This window comes from Mustela nigripes, chromosome 2 (assembly GCF_022355385.1).
Source record: "Mustela nigripes isolate SB6536 chromosome 2, MUSNIG.SB6536, whole genome shotgun sequence".
Classification (NCBI taxonomy): Eukaryota; Metazoa; Chordata; class Mammalia; order Carnivora; family Mustelidae; genus Mustela; species Mustela nigripes.
This window is the reverse complement of record NC_081558.1, coordinates 82,956,460-82,977,000: the sequence shown is the minus strand read 5'-3', so window position 1 is coordinate 82,977,000 and position 20,541 is coordinate 82,956,460. Positions and strand designations below refer to the sequence as shown.

General features: G+C 39.8%; 1 protein-coding gene across 1 annotated transcript in view; it reads left to right on the top strand.

Annotated features, from left to right (window-relative positions):
* KAT2B (lysine acetyltransferase 2B) overlaps positions 1-20,541 on the top strand; it is a 102,068-nt gene that overhangs the window by 70,924 nt on the left and 10,603 nt on the right. Inside the window, exons 8-13 of the mRNA XM_059390863.1 lie at positions 959-1,084; positions 3,463-3,599; positions 6,675-6,883; positions 7,921-8,047; positions 12,899-13,009; positions 16,537-16,680. Of these exons, the coding sequence (XP_059246846.1) occupies positions 959-1,084; positions 3,463-3,599; positions 6,675-6,883; positions 7,921-8,047; positions 12,899-13,009; positions 16,537-16,680 (854 nt within the window). The remainder of the gene's footprint in view (positions 1-958; positions 1,085-3,462; positions 3,600-6,674; positions 6,884-7,920; positions 8,048-12,898; positions 13,010-16,536; positions 16,681-20,541) is intronic.

Sequence of the window (20,541 nt, the reverse complement as noted above, 5' to 3'; positions counted from 1 at the left end):
TTGTGCTGCTTCATGAGGCACATGATGTTGGCCTTTCTCCTTCTTGTGGGGATAAGCTTGGTCACTTGGCGACGGTGGCCTTTTCATGGTTTCTTTGCTGTAGTTTTAACCATTTTTCCTTTGGCAATAAAGTGTGTTTTGTGGAGAGATACTTTGAAATTATCCTGTCTTCATGAAAATTAGACTCCCAAGGTTTAGCCTGCACAGATGATTCTAACCTGAATCAATTATTATATGCTGGCGCCAAATGTTTTTTGTTTTGTTTTGTTTTTCCCACCTTAACATTCATCATTCCTTCCTTTTTATTTATTGGTGTTCTCCTTGAGGAAGACTTTTACCTTCTTGCCTATTTATTTATTTATTCTTTCATTATTTTTTTCAATATGGACTCAGATCTTCTTGTTTTATCCAATGGGCTATAATCTGTTACTTACTTTATTATATCCTCACATTGGCCCCAAAGCTATTTTATTTTAATCAATGAATTAAGTTTTATTTTTTTATTTTTTATTTTTTTTTAAAGATTTTATTTATTTATTTGACAGAGAGAGATGACAAGTAGATGGAGAGAGAGGCAGGCAGAGAGAGAGAGACGGAAGCAGGCTCCTTGCTGAGCAGAGAGCCCGATATGGGACTTGATCCCAGGACCCTGAGATCGTGACCTGAGCCGAAGGCAGCGGCTTAAACCACTGAGCCACCCAGGCGCCCAATGAATTAAGTTTTAAAAGATTTTATTTTTAAGTCTTCTCTACACCCAGTGTGGGGCTTGAACTTACAACCCCAATATCAAGAGTTGTATGCTCCATCCCCTAAGCCAGCCAGGTACCCCTCCATGGCTTTTATTTTGAAGATGACTTTGTTGTGGTGTTAGGCAGGAATGGGATGGTTGCATGTACAGTTGGTTCCTTGTTGCCTAAGAAAGGAGTCACCTAATACCTTTTTTTCTTTTTGGGGCCAGTCATCAGTCCACCTCCTGTAGCTGGGACCATTTCATATAATTCAAACTCATCTTCCCTTGAGCAACCTAATGGAGGGAGCACCAGTCCTTCCTGCAAAGGCTCTTCTGGGCTTGAGGCAAACCCAGGTAAGCTCTTAACCGGGCATAAGAAGAGGCTATGATTTGCTGTAGAAGTTCTGTTATCTGGGGAGTGCCATAGGTAGAGTTAGACCAACTACAAATTGTGCATGTCCAGGATTTCAGTGGCTGGAAATCACGTTGAGCTATACTGGTTAGTTATTGCTATGTAACAAAGGAACCCAAAGCGCAGAGACTTGAAACTGTAGTCATTTATTATCGTAGCTCACTCATGCTGTGTGTTTGCTGGAAGGTGGCTGATCTCAGCCAACCTTGTTCAGTCTTTACTAGGCTTGCTCATGAGTCTCCCTGTTGACCGGGAGCTCTGTTCTGGGCTTGGCTAGAACACTTAAGGTGGAACATCTCTGTTCCACATACTTCTCATCCTCCTCCTGGGATCCTTGGGCTGCTTTTCTTTTTCCTGGGGCAGAATATGTCCTTCTGAAGAGGCCAGAAGCATCAGAGAACAAGTAGAAATACATACAGTTTCTTGAAGCCTAGGCTCAGAACTGGTATTGCATCGCTTCTGCCTTATTTTGTCATCTGAAGCCATGACACGGTCAAACTCAGAGTCGAGGGGTGGAGAAATGTGCTCTGCTTCTTTTGTAGGGAGAACCGCAAAGTCATATGGCAGAGTGTGGATACCAGGATGCAAAGAATTTGGCCACTAATGTAGTCAGTCATGTGGGCAAAAAAATCTCCTAATCCTACACGCATTTCACAGTCACAGAATGTTTTGAAGGTTGCATTTCTGTCCACAGACTTGACATCAAACAAATCTTGAGTATGACCAAAGTTTGACATAAAAGAAGTGGCATAAGCGAGGGAACGAAGAAAAATTTAAGTGTGGGACCACATAGTTAGCGTATGTGACACCGTTTACTCTCTCTCACTTCCGAGGGAGGCATCACTAATCAGTCCCAAAACTCTTTGCTGGTGAGCTGGAATATAGCCTCAGATACTTTCTTACCATAACTCTTATTAGCAGTGTATCAATTCTGGGGCATATTACTTATAAACCCAGCTACAAAATAAGTATTTCATAACATTACTCTTGGGGAATCACGGGACTTGAAAGCTTCTTGGTCAGATGACTGAAAATATTCTCATTTACCTTTAATAACAACTAAAAAAGTTACAAAAACAAGAACTCAACAAAAGCCATTTAGTAAGTGACATAATGTTTTTGAAAGCTTCTCTTATAGATAAGGTACTTTACCTTGTTCTGTTCTGTTAACTAAAGATGTTGAGAATGCTCTGTGGAAATGCACTTAGTGGGATTCAGACATGGGGAATAATTAGATTTGAACATCTAAAACATTTTTAAATTTTTAATTATAAAAATAAATCCATATTATGATGGCGGGGAGAGCCAAGCATGATAGTAGAAAGGACAAAAAGTCACCACATAATCTAAGGAGGAAAATTTTCTTTGTTTTTTCATGGCCTTTCCCAGCACGTGACATGTTGAGAATGGCCCTGCTCATTTGTGAGGTATCATTTTATGGCAAAAAAAAGCATTGTGAGAGATAAAGAGGGTTATTTGATAATGAAAAAACTAAATTCACCAGCAAGATAAAACATTTCATTTGTATATTTCAAATAGGTATAGACGTATACATAATATACACATAATATACACATTCAAATATGTATAGGTGTATACATAATGTACACATCTATACACATATAATATACACGTATACATAATATACACATACTATGCATACACACATGTATACATACGTACATACATGAGAGAATTAACCACAAAGAGAAATAACCTCATCAACAAATAGTTGAAGGCTCAAAGCAACATCTTCGAATAATTCCTAGTTCAAGCTGACACAGCTATCATTAAGGATATAGAAGCCCTGAAAGCATAATTAGTAAGCTTAATCTGATGGATGTACAGAGATCATTATTGCTAAAAGTCAGAAAATCACACTATTTTCAAGAACACACAACACATTTACAAATAATTGGTAGTATTTTGCGTTCTCAGGTAAGATTCAAAAATTTTTGGTGTTTTGTTACTATATGGACCATGTTCTTTGACCACAAAGGGACTAAATGTAGAGATTAGTAATCATGATAATTGAAATCACCCTTGCATTTGCATATGAGCAAATACATGCCTTCATAACTCATACAGCAAATAAAAAAAATTATCATAGAAAATATTCAGAATAGATCTGTGGTTGGCAGTTACTGTGACCTCCTCCCTTTTCTTTCCTATCTTCGCTGCCGCCCCTTCCCTGGATAAATGGAGAATGACTTCCATGCCCATCAGTGTTCACAGAAAGTTAATTAAATTAGTGGGCATGCATTACCTGCTTTGTGTTTAAGATCATCCATTGTTTGCCCTTTTATTTTGATCATCACAGGAGAAAAGAGGAAAATGAATGACTCTCATGCCTTGGAGGAGGCCAAGAAACCCCGAGTTATGGGGGATATTCCAATGGAATTAATCGACGAGGTCATGTCTACCATCACAGACCCTGCAGCAATGCTTGGACCAGAGGTCAGCAGGGTAAACAAGAGCAGCCCAGCCCCCAGCCACCTGGTAGACCCCTTTTGTTTTCCTGGCCACTCCAGCTCTTAGAAACGGGGGTGGTATCATTGAGAGAGAGCGTGTTACGCTATCCTGGTTTGCGTTTAACCAGCTGTTCATGGTATGGAGGGCAAGACAAGCTGGTGGAGAGGTGATTCCCCTTGATAAATATCACATTACAGAGAAACATACTAATAATACCACACAGTTGAAGGCACTCTCACCTCCCTAATCTCTTAATCGTGGAATATTTAAATCCTCATAAATGTTAGAAACATTCCATGATAAAGAACCATGGTTTGTTTTTGTTTAAGATTTTATTTATTTATTAGACAGAGATGACAGAGAGCACAAGTTGTGGGGGGGAGAGGGAGAGGTAGGCTTCCCACTGAGTCAGGGAGCCTGATTCTGGGCTTGATCCTAGGACCCTGCGATCATGATATGAGCCAAAGGCAGCGCTTAACTGACTGAGCCACCCAGGCATCCCTGAGATCCATAGTTTCTTTATTTAGATTCACCAACTGTTAACATGTTACATTTGTATTACCTCTGTCTTTCTCTCCTATGAACCATTTGGAACCATTTCAGAATTCAGTATAGATGTCATAACATCTCACCTCTATATTTTCCTGTTTCTTAAGATGAAGACTTCTCTTTTATATTACCATGTAACCATGTAGTACCATGTAACCATGTAGTTACCACTATCAGAAAATTTAGCTAGGTTATATTTTCTAATGTATGGATTTGCAAACTACAGCCAAATCTGGCCCACTGGCTGTTTTTGTAAATAAAGTATTATTGAAACATTATTTATGTCTTCCTTGCACTACAAGAGCAGATTTGAATAATTAAGACAGGTGATATATGACCTGCAAAGCCTAAAATACTTGTATTTGGCCCCTTTATAAGAAAGTTTGCTGACCCCTGGCCTAATGTTTAGAGAGCCCATATTGGAGTTCTCCCTGTTAACCATATTATGTCCTTAGAACATTTGTTCCTGTTGTTGAAGGATCAGGCAGGAATCATGAATTGCATTTAGGTTCTTTCTCTTCATCTCTTAGTCTCCTTTAATCTAGAACAGCTACCCAGTCCTTTTTTTTTTCTTTTTCTTTTTTTTTTTCTTAATGGCAGTACCATTGTTAGAGTCCTGCTTACTAATTTTATGTAACGACCCCTTTGGATTTGTCTATTTACTCGTGATTGGATTCATGTAAAGCAGTTTTGGTAAAAGCGCCTTTATTGCATTGCATCCAAGGCAGTTTAAGACATTTCTGGGGCTCCTGGGTGGTTCAGTCAGTTAAGTGCTTGACTCTTGATCCAGGGTCATGGGTTCAAGCCCTGTGTTGGGCTCCACGCTGGGCTTGGAGCCTACTTTAAAAAAAAGAAAAAAGACATATATGACAGCTTCCAGGAAGTAAAGAACTGGCTTGGAGATTATTTGGTAAAGTATCTTTTAAAAATTTTTTAGTGTGGCTCTGCTACATCAGTTTTTAATTTGTCATGCTTCTGAGATATTTATTTTATGGTATTGAGGATAAGTCAGAGAACTAGAATGTTTTAAGAGAAAGACCTCTTTGTCAGATTATTCCTCACATTACCTGGTAGATATCCAGTCCTGGTGTCTAACACTGTAGACCTTTTGTGGGCTTGTCTCTCAAGGGTTTAGTAACTTCACAAGTTAGTTTAGCTCAGGTTTTTCAGCTGTGAAGTATGGATGTCAGCACACATTTCAAAATTTGTTGGGTAGATTTGATAGTGTAATGAGGTTGGCTTGTACAGGCTTGCACAGGCAATTGTTAAATTTTCAAGAATTTTGTGAGCTGGGTGTTAAATATGTTGGTAGCTTGAAATTGACCACAGTTGCCCTAGTCACCTGGGCAGCCAGTGTAGACCAGTGGGATGAGCAGGTACTCCCATTTGGGGCTCTTCTTCCCTGGGGGACTGTTGAACATTTACCTGCATACCCCTGCGTGGATTAAATAGAGCAGGAGAATAAGGTGCTGGCACAAGGTTGTGCTGCCAGCTGCAGCTGAGAGTGGGATGGCAGATACCCTCAGACAGAACACTGTCCTCCAAAAAGAGGTGCTAACACCATAAATGTGACTGCCACTGTTGGGACTGTGATGGGAATTTTGCGGCTCAGTTACCCTGACGGTCCCGTAAAGCTTAGCCAGGTGGGATTCCTCCAAACCAGGAGTTCGTACATAGGACAAATCTGGTCTGCTCAACCCCTGCCCCCACCTTGTTAAAAAAGATTTTATTTATTTATTTGAGAGAGAATGAGAAAGCACGAGATGGGGGAGGGTCAGAGGGGGAAGGGTCAGAGGGAGAAGCGGACCGCCTGCCGAGCAGGAAGCCTGATGTGGGACTCCATCCCAGGACTCCAGGATCATGACCTGAGCCAAGGGCAGTTGTATAACCAATTGAGCCACCTAGGCACTCTACCCCTTCCCCCTTTTAAAAGTTTTATTGGAGCTCTACTATACTTATTTATTTATTTATTCATTCATTCATTTATTCATGAGAGAGAGAGAGAAGGTACACAAGTAGGGGGGAGGAGCAGAGGGAGAGAATCCCCAAGCTGACTCTCTGCTGAGTGTGGAGTCCTCTGCAGGTCTTGATCTTACAGCCCTGAGAACATGATCTGAGCCCAAATCAAGAGTTTGACACCTAACCGACTGAGTCACTCAGGCAACCCTCTCCCCGGCCACCATTCATTGATATATGTCTGTGTCTGCTTTCACACTACAGCAGGGTTGACTAGTTGCCGCAGAGACCTTATATTTACTATATGGCCCTTTATAGGAAAGTTTGATGGCTCCTAAGCCACGCCGAATATCCATGTACACATATGATACTCTAATTTCTCAAAATGCTTTATCTTCCGTTTCCGTTTCAGTTTTAAAACTTGTGTATGTTGTTTGGGTCCCTGAAAACTCACAAATGTGTATCTTATTAGAACAAATCAGAGAAGCATGGAGGTGTCCGATCCCCATTGTCTTAAGAGAGGAGCTGTGTATAATTTTTTCTTGTCTCCTGCAGACCAATTTACTGTCAGCACATTCAGCCAGGGACGAGGCAGCAAGACTGGAAGAGCGCAGGGGTGTGATTGAATTTCATGTGGTCGGCAATTCCCTGAACCAGAAACCCAACAAGAAGATTCTAATGTGGCTGGTCGGTCTCCAGAACGTGTTCTCACACCAGCTGCCCCGGATGCCGAAAGAGTACATCACACGGCTTGTCTTTGACCCGTAAGTGGAACTTGGCTCTTCTTTCTTTCTTACTTACTTTTGAAATGAAGGGGGAACCACTCAGATAGTGGAAGTAAGCCAGGGTCAGCTACCAAATCCTGCTGCCTCTTGTCACGTTGGGGAGTACAGAGCCACATCAAGGTAGTTGCCATGACAAAAGCAGTCAGATGAATTTTTCAGCAATTCATACGTTTCTTTGTTAATAAAATGAAGCTCTGTATTTTAAGTTGCTGGTGACTGTCCTATAGTTCATTCATTATAGCAGTGAAGAAATACAAGCACCAAGTAGATGTCCTACTTTGCCTTACTCAAAACAGTCTTGAATTTGGTATCTTAAGTTGCTACTGCTGTTGCTAGGTCTTAATTTAGGGAAAATTATTGGGCTGTCAGATAAGCACATTTGAAAATCCATTGCTTTAAGTAAGACCCAAACAACAGAAAACCTAAAGTTCTCTAATTGAACGTACTTGAACATACATAGCCTAGCAGCCTATGTGGAATGTGATCTCTTCATGTGACAATTCAGTGACACCTGAGACAGAAGTTCTCACAGGATTCTACAATGCAGGGTTTGGTAAATTGTATGTGAGGATTTTGTATTCTCTTCTATAATATTTCTGTAATATTTTTGAGTCAGAGTAACCCTTCAAAAACATTTCCTGCATTTGTCCATGAGTTAGTGCTTTCCCTCCAAACCTGCACTGCGGGTCCCTTGGCATTGAGCATACACCATTCCAGTACAAGTCAGCACCTCCACACATAGCTTATTCTTTATTTATAAACCTCAGACCCTTCTTAGGTGACCAGCATTTTGTTGTGATGGAAGCCCTGATGAATGAAGTCTTGTGCCCGTGAACTTGCTCTAAAAAGTGCACATTAATAGGGTTCTATCTAGATAGTGGGTAGATAAGGGAGGGTTCCATAGAAACTCAAGAAAAACACTCTTCCTTTTCTGTTTGATTACTAAGGAACCCCCCCCAAAAGTATTTTTGTATAACCAAAATAGGTAAAACTTTGCCATAATCTTATTCTTTCAGGAAACACAAAACCCTTGCCCTAATTAAAGATGGCCGTGTTATTGGTGGTATCTGTTTCCGCATGTTCCCATCGCAAGGATTCACAGAGATTGTTTTCTGTGCTGTAACCTCAAATGAGCAAGTCAAGGTAAGGGGAACCCAAGGTGTTAGAAGAAAAGCAGAGAATATGGTGCTTCTCACTAAAGCTGCAGAGTTTGGGCAGGCCTGTATGTCTGTGCCACATCCACAGAAGGCTCGAAGTGGAGTTCAGGACTTCCTGAGAAGAGTTCTCTTGCTGCAAATGTCTGTTCATTTGTGTGAAGAGAGCGAATGTTCCACATCCCAGCAGGTCAGGTTCTGCCAGGGCTTTGTTGGGATTGGGGCAAGGTACAAGGACCCCACACAGCCCCAAGTGCAACTGAAGTATAGTGTATGACAAGTGAGGGGAGGTTTGAAGATAAATCTCCCTGCTCGTTGTTAGCTTACACGTGCACACGCATGCACACACACAGCTGGTGACACTGAATCACCAGAAAGGATATGGTGAGATGTGGGTTACTATACTCAAGAAAGAAGTCTTACGGCTTTGTCCCTAAAGGTGGTCAAGGGCTAAAGAAATTCTGTAAAGGAAGTCGTGGAAAATTTGAATAAATTTATGATTCAGTTTTAGAAGTATTCCTGCAGGGTTTGGAATGTGGGGTTCCTTTGGTGTGTGTGTGTGTGTGTGTGTGTGTGTGTGTGTGTGTGTGTGTGTCTAATTGACTCTCCCAAGTGTCCTTGTCACTAGTCCCTTCATCCCCAGGAGTTAGGCTGTTTCATTGAAACTGCAGCTGGTGTTATGTTGGAACTGGAATAAAGGGTAGACTGTCTGCAGAAAGACCTCTGGTGTAGTGTCTGTTGTGTCCTGCTCTGCTGCTGCCCTCAGGAAAACAGAACCAGGAAAAGTGTCTTTAAACTATTATTCGTTTGGTATTTTAGGAACCCTAAAGAGGGTCATTCAGAACTAGGGCAAATGGTGGAAAGATAAGTAGCTCAGGGTTAGGCAGTTGCTGAGAAAAGTGACTGGAAAGTCTAAGACACTGTTACCTAATGAAATAAAATGCGACAAATATGAGCCATGCATGTAATTTTAAGTTTTCTAGTAACCACATTAAAAAAATTAAAAAAAAAAAGGAAACAAAGTTAATTTTGAAAACATATTTTATTTTACCCACCATATCCTGAGAAGTGTCCCTGCACCGCAGGTACTCATGGCACAGAGAGTTACTGATGAGACATTTTATATTGTTTTGTATTCAGTGCCCAAATGTAGGGTGTGTTTTACACTGCAGCACATCTCAGTCTGGACCAGCCATATTTCCGGTGCCCACTGGGCACATGTGACCAGTGCTCCCATTATTGGGCAGTGCAGGCCTAGGGACAAGGTTGTCTTCTCCAGCTGCAAAGAAGCAGTGCCATTTATAAAAACCAACAGGAAGTCACTGGAAGGAATCCTTCCCTGCTTGAGGGCTGAAGCCAGTGCGGTGGGTACTTTTGTTTTCATTAAGAGCTTTGCTCCACCCAGCCTGTTAGAGCTGCCGTGATTTCTTCTCACAAAGCACAAGTGGGCCTTTTTGTCTTTGACTCAGAGTGCTAAGCATCAAAGGATAAACAAAACCCATCATTCATACATCTGTCATTCTGACTGGGGAGGGTGAGGGCCCAGGTTTGCCTGAAACCTGTGTCTGGTGCTTTTGCAAGAAATTCTGACAGTGTGTCTTTAGATGGTGCTGTTGCTATGCTTATCACTTTAAAAAATGTTTTCCCTAGTCAAAGTGAGAAACAATTCAAGTGTCCAGAGTTCAGAAACTTACTTAGAAGGAAGATTTGTTTGGCTTTTTTCATAGGGAGAGGTTGCTGGCACATACGTCCTTGGTTTATAATTTCAGAAAAAGATTGCAAAATTTTTGTTTTTAGAGAAAGCTACACCAACCAAGCACCTTGTTTGGAGAGGTTGATTAAGGTTGACTTGGACACTTTTAGGGATACCAGAGGGAAACTAAAGGTATTTAATATGAATTGGATGCTTTGTCTTATTACTTCCCAGAAGGGCAATTTATTTTTTTCCCAAACCATGTAATTTTCTAAAGACTTACAGGAAGATGTCCAAACATAACAAACTCAGGAGGAAGAGCTAGAAAAAAAGCCACGTTTTGTAAATGATTTGAAACTGTAGTTCTAGAAAATGAACATTAGTCTCTTCTAGAAAATGAACGTTAGTCTTTCACAATTGAATGGAATGGGTAAGTTATGAAAGACAGTGCTGTTAGCACCTATTTGGAAAAATAACTCGTTTTGTAAGTGGAGGTTTTAGATTTTTATTTACTATGTTAAAAATCTTGGCTAAGTGATACTTTGAAATTTGCATTCACTCATTTTAGAGAAGCAGGCTTACATATAAATTCCTGTGAATGCTTTAAATAAGATTTGTATGTGAATTTATCTTGCTCAAAGCACACACAAGATGACATTTCAGAATTTGCGTGAAAAGCTCATCACCTGGTTTTAGAATTATCTTGTCATCTAAGAACTATTTGGATTTGAAATCGTGCAGATTTAAAGTTACATAGCTAATATTTATATATCATATTTTTTTAAAAGATTTTATTTATCTGAGAGACAGCTTCAGCAGGGGGAGGAGGAGGGGCAGAGGAAGAGGGACAAACAGACTTCCCCACAGAGAGGGGAGTCCAATCTGAGCCGAAGTCAGACACTTAACTGACTAAGACACCCAGGTGCCCCAATATCATAATAAATATTTAAATAAACACTGAAATTGCTTGATGGATTTAGGAAAAAAAAACTCCTTTAGTGGCAGTTAAAGGCCCACAAGCGGTGTCTGGGTAGCTCAGTCATTTGAGGGTCCGACTCTTGGCTTCCGTTCAGGTTTTGATCTCAGAATCAGGAATTCAAGCCCCATGTTGGTCCATGCTTAGTTTGTAGCCTGTCATGGGGCTGGAGCTCACAACCCTCAGATTATGACCTGAGCTGAAATCAACAGTTGGACGCTTAGCAGACTGAGCCACCAAGGTGCCCTGCCTTTTTCTGTATTATAGATACAAATATATCACTTTATATTAATGCTGCACAATAGATATATGCATTGGGTCTCAAATGCAAGCCACATATGTAATTGCAAAATTTTCTAGAAGCCATAGTTTAAAAAGTAAGAAGAAACAGGTGAAATTAATTTTGAATTTTTTTATTTAACTTAGTATATCTAAAATATTGTCATTTCAACTTGTAATAAGGATAAAATGTTATTGAGGGGTTTTTTTTTGGTCTCTTTTTCCTGATGTGTATTTTACACACTCTAGTACATCTCAGTTTCAGCTAGTCACATTATAGTTGCGCAAAAACCACATGTGGCTACTGGCTACCATATTGAACAGCACAGCTCTATACTCTCACTACATATTTATGTATTTATCTTCCCCATTTTACCATCATCTCCTCAAGGAGGGAGATATTTCGTTCCTCTTTTTATTCAAGTTGTATTGAAATTTAAAATATATTAGTATTGTAAAATGTTTGGGAAAAGCTAAAATGTCCTTGGGTAATATCAGTGGAAGAACTTCTTGAGGAAAGAGGTAGTAATACTCTTCTCCTATTTACCAGGCAGATCATCCCCTAATTATTATGTTTGGTCCTTCCATGCTTCCAAAGGGCAATGTTATACAGGAGAAAGCCCAGAAAAGAGTGATAAGATTAGTAAGGGGTCTTCCAGTCAATGCCTTTTAAGGAATGACAGAAACCTTGATGATACTTCACGTGGGGTTTGGGAGGTACGGATGGGCATGAAAGAGTATGGTCTTTAAAGGCTTGAAGAATTGTTAAGAGCAGGAATGAGTCTTTGTTCCTCTGAGAATAGAACTAAGGTCAAGAAGTAGAAATAACAAGGGGTCAGATCTCAAATAAACGTTAGGAAGAACTCTCCAACTGAAGATGACCTGGTTTACCTAAGGACCAAGGGATCACCCTGTGCTGGAGGTTTCTGACAGCTCACCTTTTCAGGGTAGATGGCAGAAGATTTCCAGCATCACATGGAATAGAGACTTAGACCAAATGATTTCTAAACATCCTTTTCCCCCTGTGGTATTGCAGTTCCATGAGATCATACCTGTAAGCACATTTGAGTCCTTTAGAAAAGTGTGTCACCACATTCTAAAATATTTATGTGAAGGTATTTGTGTTTGGGATGCTTGGATTTACTTTCACCTCTTTTAATGAGGTTCTAAAACAGCCACTTTAAATTTATAGATATTTACTAACCTTTGTACTTCACTGAAAAACCTGGTACTTGCACATTTTTTTCATATTTCTATCATTAATTTATTAAATATTGTTCACTGTCTTTAATTTACTTCCTTCTGTCCTCTGGCTCACTTAGAGACTCTGGATTTCGTAGACCTTGCTTGGAAAGGCTTGATAAGACAAAAACGAAAATCCTGTAAATGGGATATGATACATTTCTTTGGAAGAGTTGCTGATTTGTATACATTCAGGAAACACTTGGGTTAGTTATTATTCTAGTAAAGATTAGCTTTTTATTTACATAGCTCTTTGCATCACAGGTTCTCAAATACTTTAAAGATAAGCAGAAATAATCACAGTGTTAATAATCATCAGTGTTAACTCCCCAAGCTTCTTTGTTAACATTCAGCAAGTAGTCTTTAGGTTTGAGCCACAGCTTACAGCCTTGGTGTGTTACTTCCAAAGAACAAGAAATTTGTATTTTAAACTGATGATTGTATCTCAGGTCGAGGATTTTGAATTTATTGGTTTTGTGGGTCCTTTTCAATGTTCAGAAATGCAGGAAAGGGTGTGTTAGTATTATATTGATAAAATATATCAAAGTACCAATTTCTAAATTTGCCAGTGCTTCTGAGTGAATCTGTAGGAATGGATTGTCTTTTTTCCAGAATCGAATATGTTTATGTGTTTACTAACTTCCATATAGGGCTATGGAACACACCTGATGAATCACTTGAAAGAATATCATATAAAACATGATATTCTGAACTTCCTCACATATGCAGATGAATATGCAATTGGTTACTTCAAGAAACAGGTAAGTTTTTCACTGTGCAACCCTGTTCTGTCATTTCTTTTCTTTCTTTCTTTAAAGATTTTATTTATTTATTTGACAGAGAGAGATAGCAAGTAGGCAGAGAGGCAGGCAGAGAGAGAGGAGGAAGCAGGCTCCCTGCCAAGCAGAGAGCCCGACGCAGGACTCGATCCCAGGACCTGAGATCATGACCTGAGCGGAGGGCAGAGGTTTTAACCAACTGAGCCACCCAGGCGCCCTGTCATTTCTTTTCTTAATATATACTCAGGTAGCCTTCATCGAAGGAAGTTTTTCCCCCTAGCATTTTCTCTTTATAAGAAGGACATGGCAACTACTTGTTAATCCTTAAGCCAGGACTAAGCTTCAGATTTTAGTAGCGGTTATAACCAGCACAGTAAGTACTAGAGATTTGTTGAGTGAATGAATGCCATCTATAAAGGAAGTATAATATTGCATCGTGGAATTCTAAAATATGGTATCCCCAGGCTAAGGAGAAATTCCCAGGGCTAGGTAAGTAGAGTTCTCCATGAATAAGAGAAATAGATTTCTGTGGAAATCTATTTGTCTGTGGAAATCCTCCATTTATGTCATCAGAAAGAAAGTTATGAATATTATGAAATACTTCTTAGAATACTTTTTGGCAGCACACAGCAGGCTAGGAGCTTGGCTGCCATCTTGGTCCTTTCTTACTAGAAGTTTTCAGCTCAACTTTTTTAAAGATTATTCATTGACTGCATATTTTTTAAAATAATGCTTTATAATTCCTAAACATTTTCATTTACTTCTCTAACTACAAAAATAATGTAAAGTTACTATAGAAGTTGTGGAAGGCATAGTAAGTAGAATGAAGAAAAATCTATTGTAATTCTACCACCAAAGAGATTTGCTGTTACTATTTTAATAGGTACCCTCCTAATAATTGTTCTGTGTATGTGCTAATGTGTATATATGGATATAAATATAAAACTGGGCTTCTATTATATGTAATTGAATTACTTGCCTTTTCACTTAATCTGATTATTAATATTTATATCATTTTTTAAAAAGATTTTATTTATTTGAGAGAGAGAATGAGAGAGAGAGCATGAGGAGAGGGAGGGTCAGAAGGAGAAGCAGACTCCCTGCCGAGCAGGGAGCCTGATGTGGGACTCCATGCCAGGACTCCAGGATCATGACCTGAGCTGAAGGCAGTCATTTAACCAACTGAGCCACTGAGGCGCCCCAATATTTATATAATTTTTGATGGTTCTTTGAAAATTTATGGTATAATTAGAAAATACTTCATTAAACCAATACTACGTGTTTAGGACATTCAGGTGTTTGTTCTATGTAAATTACATTTATAACTGTGTGTTCGTAGGTATGTTACCTCATCTGTGGTAAGTTTGCTTAGAATAAATGTCTAGAAGTAGAGTTGTTTCCAAATATATCTGAGGTTTTGTTATGCATTGCCAAATGCTGTAACAGTTTCTGTCCTTTTCAGCAATATATAAGGGGGTTCAGGAAAAAGTTTGATGATTGAAAAACATTTTTTTTTTTGCTCCTTTCCTAGATAATAAATTGTGTATGTTTATATTTATTTAATTATTGTGAAGTTTGATGTGTTTTTTTTTCTTGTTTTTTTTTTTTAAAGATTTTTTTATTTATTTACTTGACAGAGGGAGATCACAAGTAGGCAGAGAGGCAGGCAGAGAGAGAGAGGAGGAAGCAGGCTCCCTGCCGAGCAGAGCCCGATGCGGGACTCGATCCCAGGACCCCGAGACCATGACCCGAGCCGAAGGCAGCGGCCTAACCCACTGAGCCACCCAGGCACCCTGATGTGTTTTTTCTTATGCAGTGGCCCTTTGTGTTTCTTTTTCTGTTTTTAAATTGCCAGTTCATTGTATTTTGCCTCTTTTTCTACTAAAATATTTATTTTCACATTGATTTATGAGGACTCTTTATATATGAGGATATTAACATCTTATTTTTCTCCCATTGGTCAGTTGTTTCAACATTGCTTGTGACTTTTGATATACAATTTCTTAAAGACTTCATTACATAAAATCTGTTGACTTCTTTATATAAGTCTCATGTAATTAGAGAGCTTTTCTTCCTCTGATGACAGATAGTTAATTTCCTATTTGTTTTCTTCTCATTCTTTGGGTTGTGTCTGTGACTTTTATAATAAAACTCATTTGGGAGAACTCAGTGGGATTGTTAACTGAAGGCTTGAGTATCAGCTTTCTTGGGCTGCAACTGCATTGCAAAGCTTGAAATACCAGTCATGGTTCTTAAATGACTTGTCTGTAGTCCTCTATGAGGTTGATGGTAATGATTGCTTGGAGAATAAATTTTGCTGAAAGGGAGGCAGTGTCACTGTGGTAGTCTGAATTCCAAGTAATTCACTGCAAAGAACTGAAATAGGCATTATAAGGAAAATTATGTTTATCATATAAATATATGAATATATATCCTGTAGCACTTGGTTATTGCAGATTAAAGTATATAAATGAACATATTACAGATAAATGTCACTGACACAGCTACACATTACAATGGTCTGGAAGTTTTTGCCTATATAGTTAGCAGGGGTTTCATTTAATCAATATTGAAGTTCTAACTATTGTATATGTATATTTTAAAGATTTAATTTTGGGGGCACCTAGGTGCCTCAGTCGGTTAAGCCTCTGCCTTCAGCTCAGGTCATGATCTCATGGCCCTGGGTTCAAACCCTGGTCGGGCTCCCTGCTCAGCAGGAGTCTGCTTCTCCCTCTCCCTCAGCACCTCCTCACTCCCCACTTGTGCTCTCTTTCTTTCTCTCTCAAATAAATAAATAAAATCTAAAAAAAAAGGAAAAGGGTAATAAGTAATTAAGTAATGACTGTACCCAATGTGGAGCTCCAGCTCACAACTCCAAGATCAAGAGTCTAATGGTCCAGGGTGCCTGAGCAGCAAACTTGGTTTCAGTCTAGGATATGATCTTAGGGCTGTGAGATCGAGCTCTGCATCCAGCTGTGCACTCAGCATGGAGTCTGCTTCGGTTTCTCTCTCCCTCTGCCTCTGCTCTCCCTACCCCTCAGATAAATAAAATCTTAAAAAGAAAAAGTCATATGCCCTACTGACTGACCCAGGCAGGTACCTCTAATTACTGTATTTTTTGATAAACTTTTCTTTTAGAACTTAGATTGGTTTTTGATTTGTTGAGAATCCTGGGGTCCCCTCCCCAATTTGGGAGAATTTCAATTTAATGGAATTGAAAAGGAATTAGGAGAATGTTCAATTTAATGGAAAATTCAACCATAATATTAGGTCTGTTAAAGAACTGTTTAGTATAATTTGTGTTTTACTAGGGTTATTTTTTTATGTTGTCTTGCTTCCTGTTTGGTATTTGATTCTTGATGTTTTTGAACTCTACAGTGGGGAGTTCATATTCCTGAGTAATATGATGAGAACTTGAAAAAAGTCTATCTTGCTGCCTACCATACAGTTTGCACTCAGTGGATATTTGTTGCACAGTGGCTATATGAATGAATTTATTTGCATTGCAGGGTTTCTCCAAAGAAATTAAAATACCTAAAACCAAATATGTTGGCTACATCAAGGATTATGAGGGGGCCACTCTAATGGGATGTGAGCTAAATCCAAGGATCCCATACACAGAATTTTCTGTCATCATCAAGAAGCAAAAGGAGGTAAGCACGGGACCACCTCCTGTTCCTTCTCTACAGGCTGGTCTTCGTTGGGTGAGTTGCGTGTCTCTGGGCTCTGTGTGGATGGCTCTATGGTGTGTCATCATGATTTCGGTTTGCTGTGGTTTGTACAGATTTCTTCTTTGATGGGATGCTTGATCTGTTTCCTTTCTAGGCACCATTCCTAAGAGGGTCAACACTTGTTAAGTGGGTATAAAATATAAAACTTGTAAAATATGATGAAATCTTACCTTCACCTTCAAAACCTTTACAGTTAGCCTCATGCATCCTTCCCAGACTTCTTCGCTTATCTAAACTCTTCTCTAAAAGCCATTACTGATGCTTTAAGCCTTTAGCTTGGTGTCTTTATCCATTTCCTACCTCACTTTCCCAACACATGTACGAATAGGACCACTTGGCCTCTGTTCAGTTTCTTCTTTGAACTTCACTATCACTAGTTTGATCCACTTATTTGAATTTTTGTTACTCCTCATCTTATATGGGCATTTATCTTAGCACGTATCCATCTCTCTTTTTAACATTGCGAATTTCGAAGGCCTGTATTTGTAGGAATTCAGTGATTTGCTATCCCATTTTGGGGTGAAGTCTTTTATACATAAGAACTAAAAGAGAAACAGTTAGAGGAAAGGTTGAGAGATTTGACTATGTAGTATTTTTACATTTGTCCAAGACAGAAGAAAATACCATAAAAAGAGCATAACTGGGGAGTGTGCATTTATTAAATGAACGAATTTTGTGTTAAGCCCAAGATTACCTCCTCACTGCCCCTAGTTCATTGGCGTTCAAAAATGGGGTTTGTGGCTATGTCATCCCTCATCATTTCCACTTTATACTCCTGTTACTCATTTTAGTGCATTCTTTTTCTAGCAAGTAACTAGAAAAAGCACCTGTCTTAAATCCCATCTTTGTTTTCTGGTTTTTACTAATGACCCTTAATCCCAGTTCTTGGTTGTTTGTCAGACATCATCAACATAACAGACATAAAAGTCCTTATGCAGTGTTTGGTGCATAGTAGGTGCTCAAGAAATATTTTCCTTTTTACTTAATGTGGGTCAGGTTTGTTCTTATGAATGTGAGCAAAAGGTTACTTTTTTTTTTTTTTTTTTTTTTAAGAAAACAAGAACAACCTTTGTTGTTGCTTGCTCAGAGATGCCAGCCTTAGAGTAAATTCCAAATAGGGTACTTGGAGAGTTAATAAAAGCACAGCAGGCCCCTCTCTCTGTCTCTTTCTAAAGAGCTAGCTTTCTTCATTGTTCTCTTTGGGGTTTAATGAGCAGGTCTGTATTCAGCAGCTCCCCATTCAGCATGAGGGACTGCTGGCCAACTAGAGCCATCACCAGGCAGTCAGCTGCTGGGTCCTCCTTCCTCCTCTGAGGAGCACCCATGCATCTCTGGTGAAAGAAGAGAGCAGGAGTCTCCTGCAGATTCACCTAGTCTGGATCTTTTGGCTCTTAGTGCACACAGGGGAAAGCCATAAACACAGAGCTAGCAGAGCAGTCAGTCCTTTAGAAGACAGTGCTCCTTCCCCTTCCTTTTGCTCATCCCCTCTTGGATCTCATCTCCCTCTCACCTCCCCTTCCCTGTTTGCCTCCAATCTTCTCTAACACATGCCACTGAGTAGATGATGCAGGCTGGGAGCTATTAAGCTAGTTTCTTTCAAAGAGACTCGAAGTCACCATAATAAAATACTGGATTTCATGTAGTATCTTCTTCCACAGAACTTGAATGATTTTCACGAGTATCTTTATTTCAACTTGGGAAAACCCTCCTTGCAGAAAACAGGGACTGATGGTATTAGCAGACAAGTTGTATGTAGATGGAGGGCTTTGCTGGCCACTGAAAGCATGCATGAGCAGAATAAGTTGTGGTTGTGCCTAGTGGAGATGGAGAGAGAAAGCTAGTGCAGTGGGACAGGGGAGCAGAGTAGGAGTTGAGGGCTACTTCGTGAGTGTTGACTCCAAGGGCAAGAGGAAGGTGCAGTTCTTTAGGGGCCTAACATCATCGGAGGTGTCTTTGTGGGAAATATGTTTTGAACTGTTTTGAGCCTGCTGAATCCCATCAGCATGAGCAAAGATTCAGAGTCCAGCATAATTAAATTCATGGGCACATGCACGGCTAGGACCCTAGGTGTGCCAGTGAAATAGCCACTGTTTGAGAAAGTATAACTAGGCCATGAGAAGGCCGAGTTGAGTGTATAAATGCATGTGTGGGGGGTGTGGAGCTGGGATGTAGGGATACATCTCAAATCTTCATCCGAGAGTAAGGTGACGAGGGACTGGGTTTGGAGGATCCAAAGTAAGGGTGACGCCAACCAATGGGATTTCTTTGTAAGAACATGTGCTAAGACTTGGTGACGTATTAAAGATGGAAGAGCTCCCCCAAATCTTGTGTTTGGGGAGACTAAAACTGAAGCGATGAAATGGGAGAAGAATTTGAGGAAAGAATGATGATGACATGGTGGAGAATTGCAAACATTTTTGAGGAAGGTGAAGATAAAAGACTGAAACAGAAGTAAAGTGTCTCCTTTCTCTAGGGTAACCCTTGGAGGCAAAGAAGGGTTAAGAAGCTCTCCGCTGTCATTACGAGTCACTCACTAGGGCTCCGCCACCTTCAGGGTGCTACACAAGGGGTATGGAAGCCACCTGGGTGGGTCATCACATCTGAGAGTATCCGTGATAAAGAGAAAAACTTTAAAAATTATATTTGAAATTATATTTTCTGAAGGTGTTTATTTAAGAAATTACCATTGGCATTCTCTTTTAAAAAGACTTAGACTGGGGTGGGGTGCCTGGCTCTCTCTGTCAGAGAGCATCTGACTCTTGATCTTGGAGTTGTGAGTTTGAGCCCTAAGTTGGGTGTAGAGATTACTTAGATAAATTTAAAAACTTAATAAGGCTTACACTCAGGGTACCTGACTGGCTCAGTCAGAAGAGCGTGTGACCCTTGATCTTGGAGTTGTAAATTTGAGCCCTATGTTGGCTATAGAGATTACTTAAAAATAAAATCTTTTTCTCTTTTTAAATTTACTTATTTTAGAGAGGGAGAGCATGCAGGTGTGGGGAGGGAGGGGCAGAGTTAGAGTTAGAGAAACTCAGATACTCCTCACTGAGCCAAATGCCTAATGGGGCTGGATCCCACAACCCTGAGTGCACTATGTGAGCTGAAATCAGTAGGGGGACACTTAACCAACTGAGCCACCCAGGTGCTCCCAAAAATAAAATCTTTTTTTTTTTTTCTTTTTTTGTTTAGAGATTTATTTATTTCACAGACAGAGATCAAAAGCAGGCAGGGAGGGGGGGGGGGGGGTGGGGGTGGGGGGGGAGCGGGCTCCCTGCTGAGCAGAGAGCTTGATGTGTGACTCAATCCCAGGACCCTGAGATCATGACCTGAGCCGAGGGCAGAGGCTTAACCCACTGAGCCACCCAGGCGCCTAAAAAAAATCTTAAAAAAATAAATTAAAAAATCTGGTCTCGTAAATAAACAAAGAGAGAGCATGCATTTAGATCTATCCTATCCAGAGTTGCAGTCACTAGGTACATTTGGCTCCTGACTGCTTGATACATGGCTAGTTGAAATTGAGATGCTCTCTAAGTATAGAACACTCTGATTTTGAAGACCTGTTAGGAATAAAAGAATGTAAATGTAAAATATCTCCTACTTTTTTTTCTAACTGATTATATGCTACAGTGATAATATTTTGGATGTATTGGATTAAATAAAAACATAAAAAATGTATTGTTAAAGTACAGTTTCTCCTGTTACTTTTTACTTTAAAAAATGTGGCTACTGGAACATGAGTGGATGGGGAGGGTGGGCGCCTTTGTGGCTCAGTTGGTTAAGCCT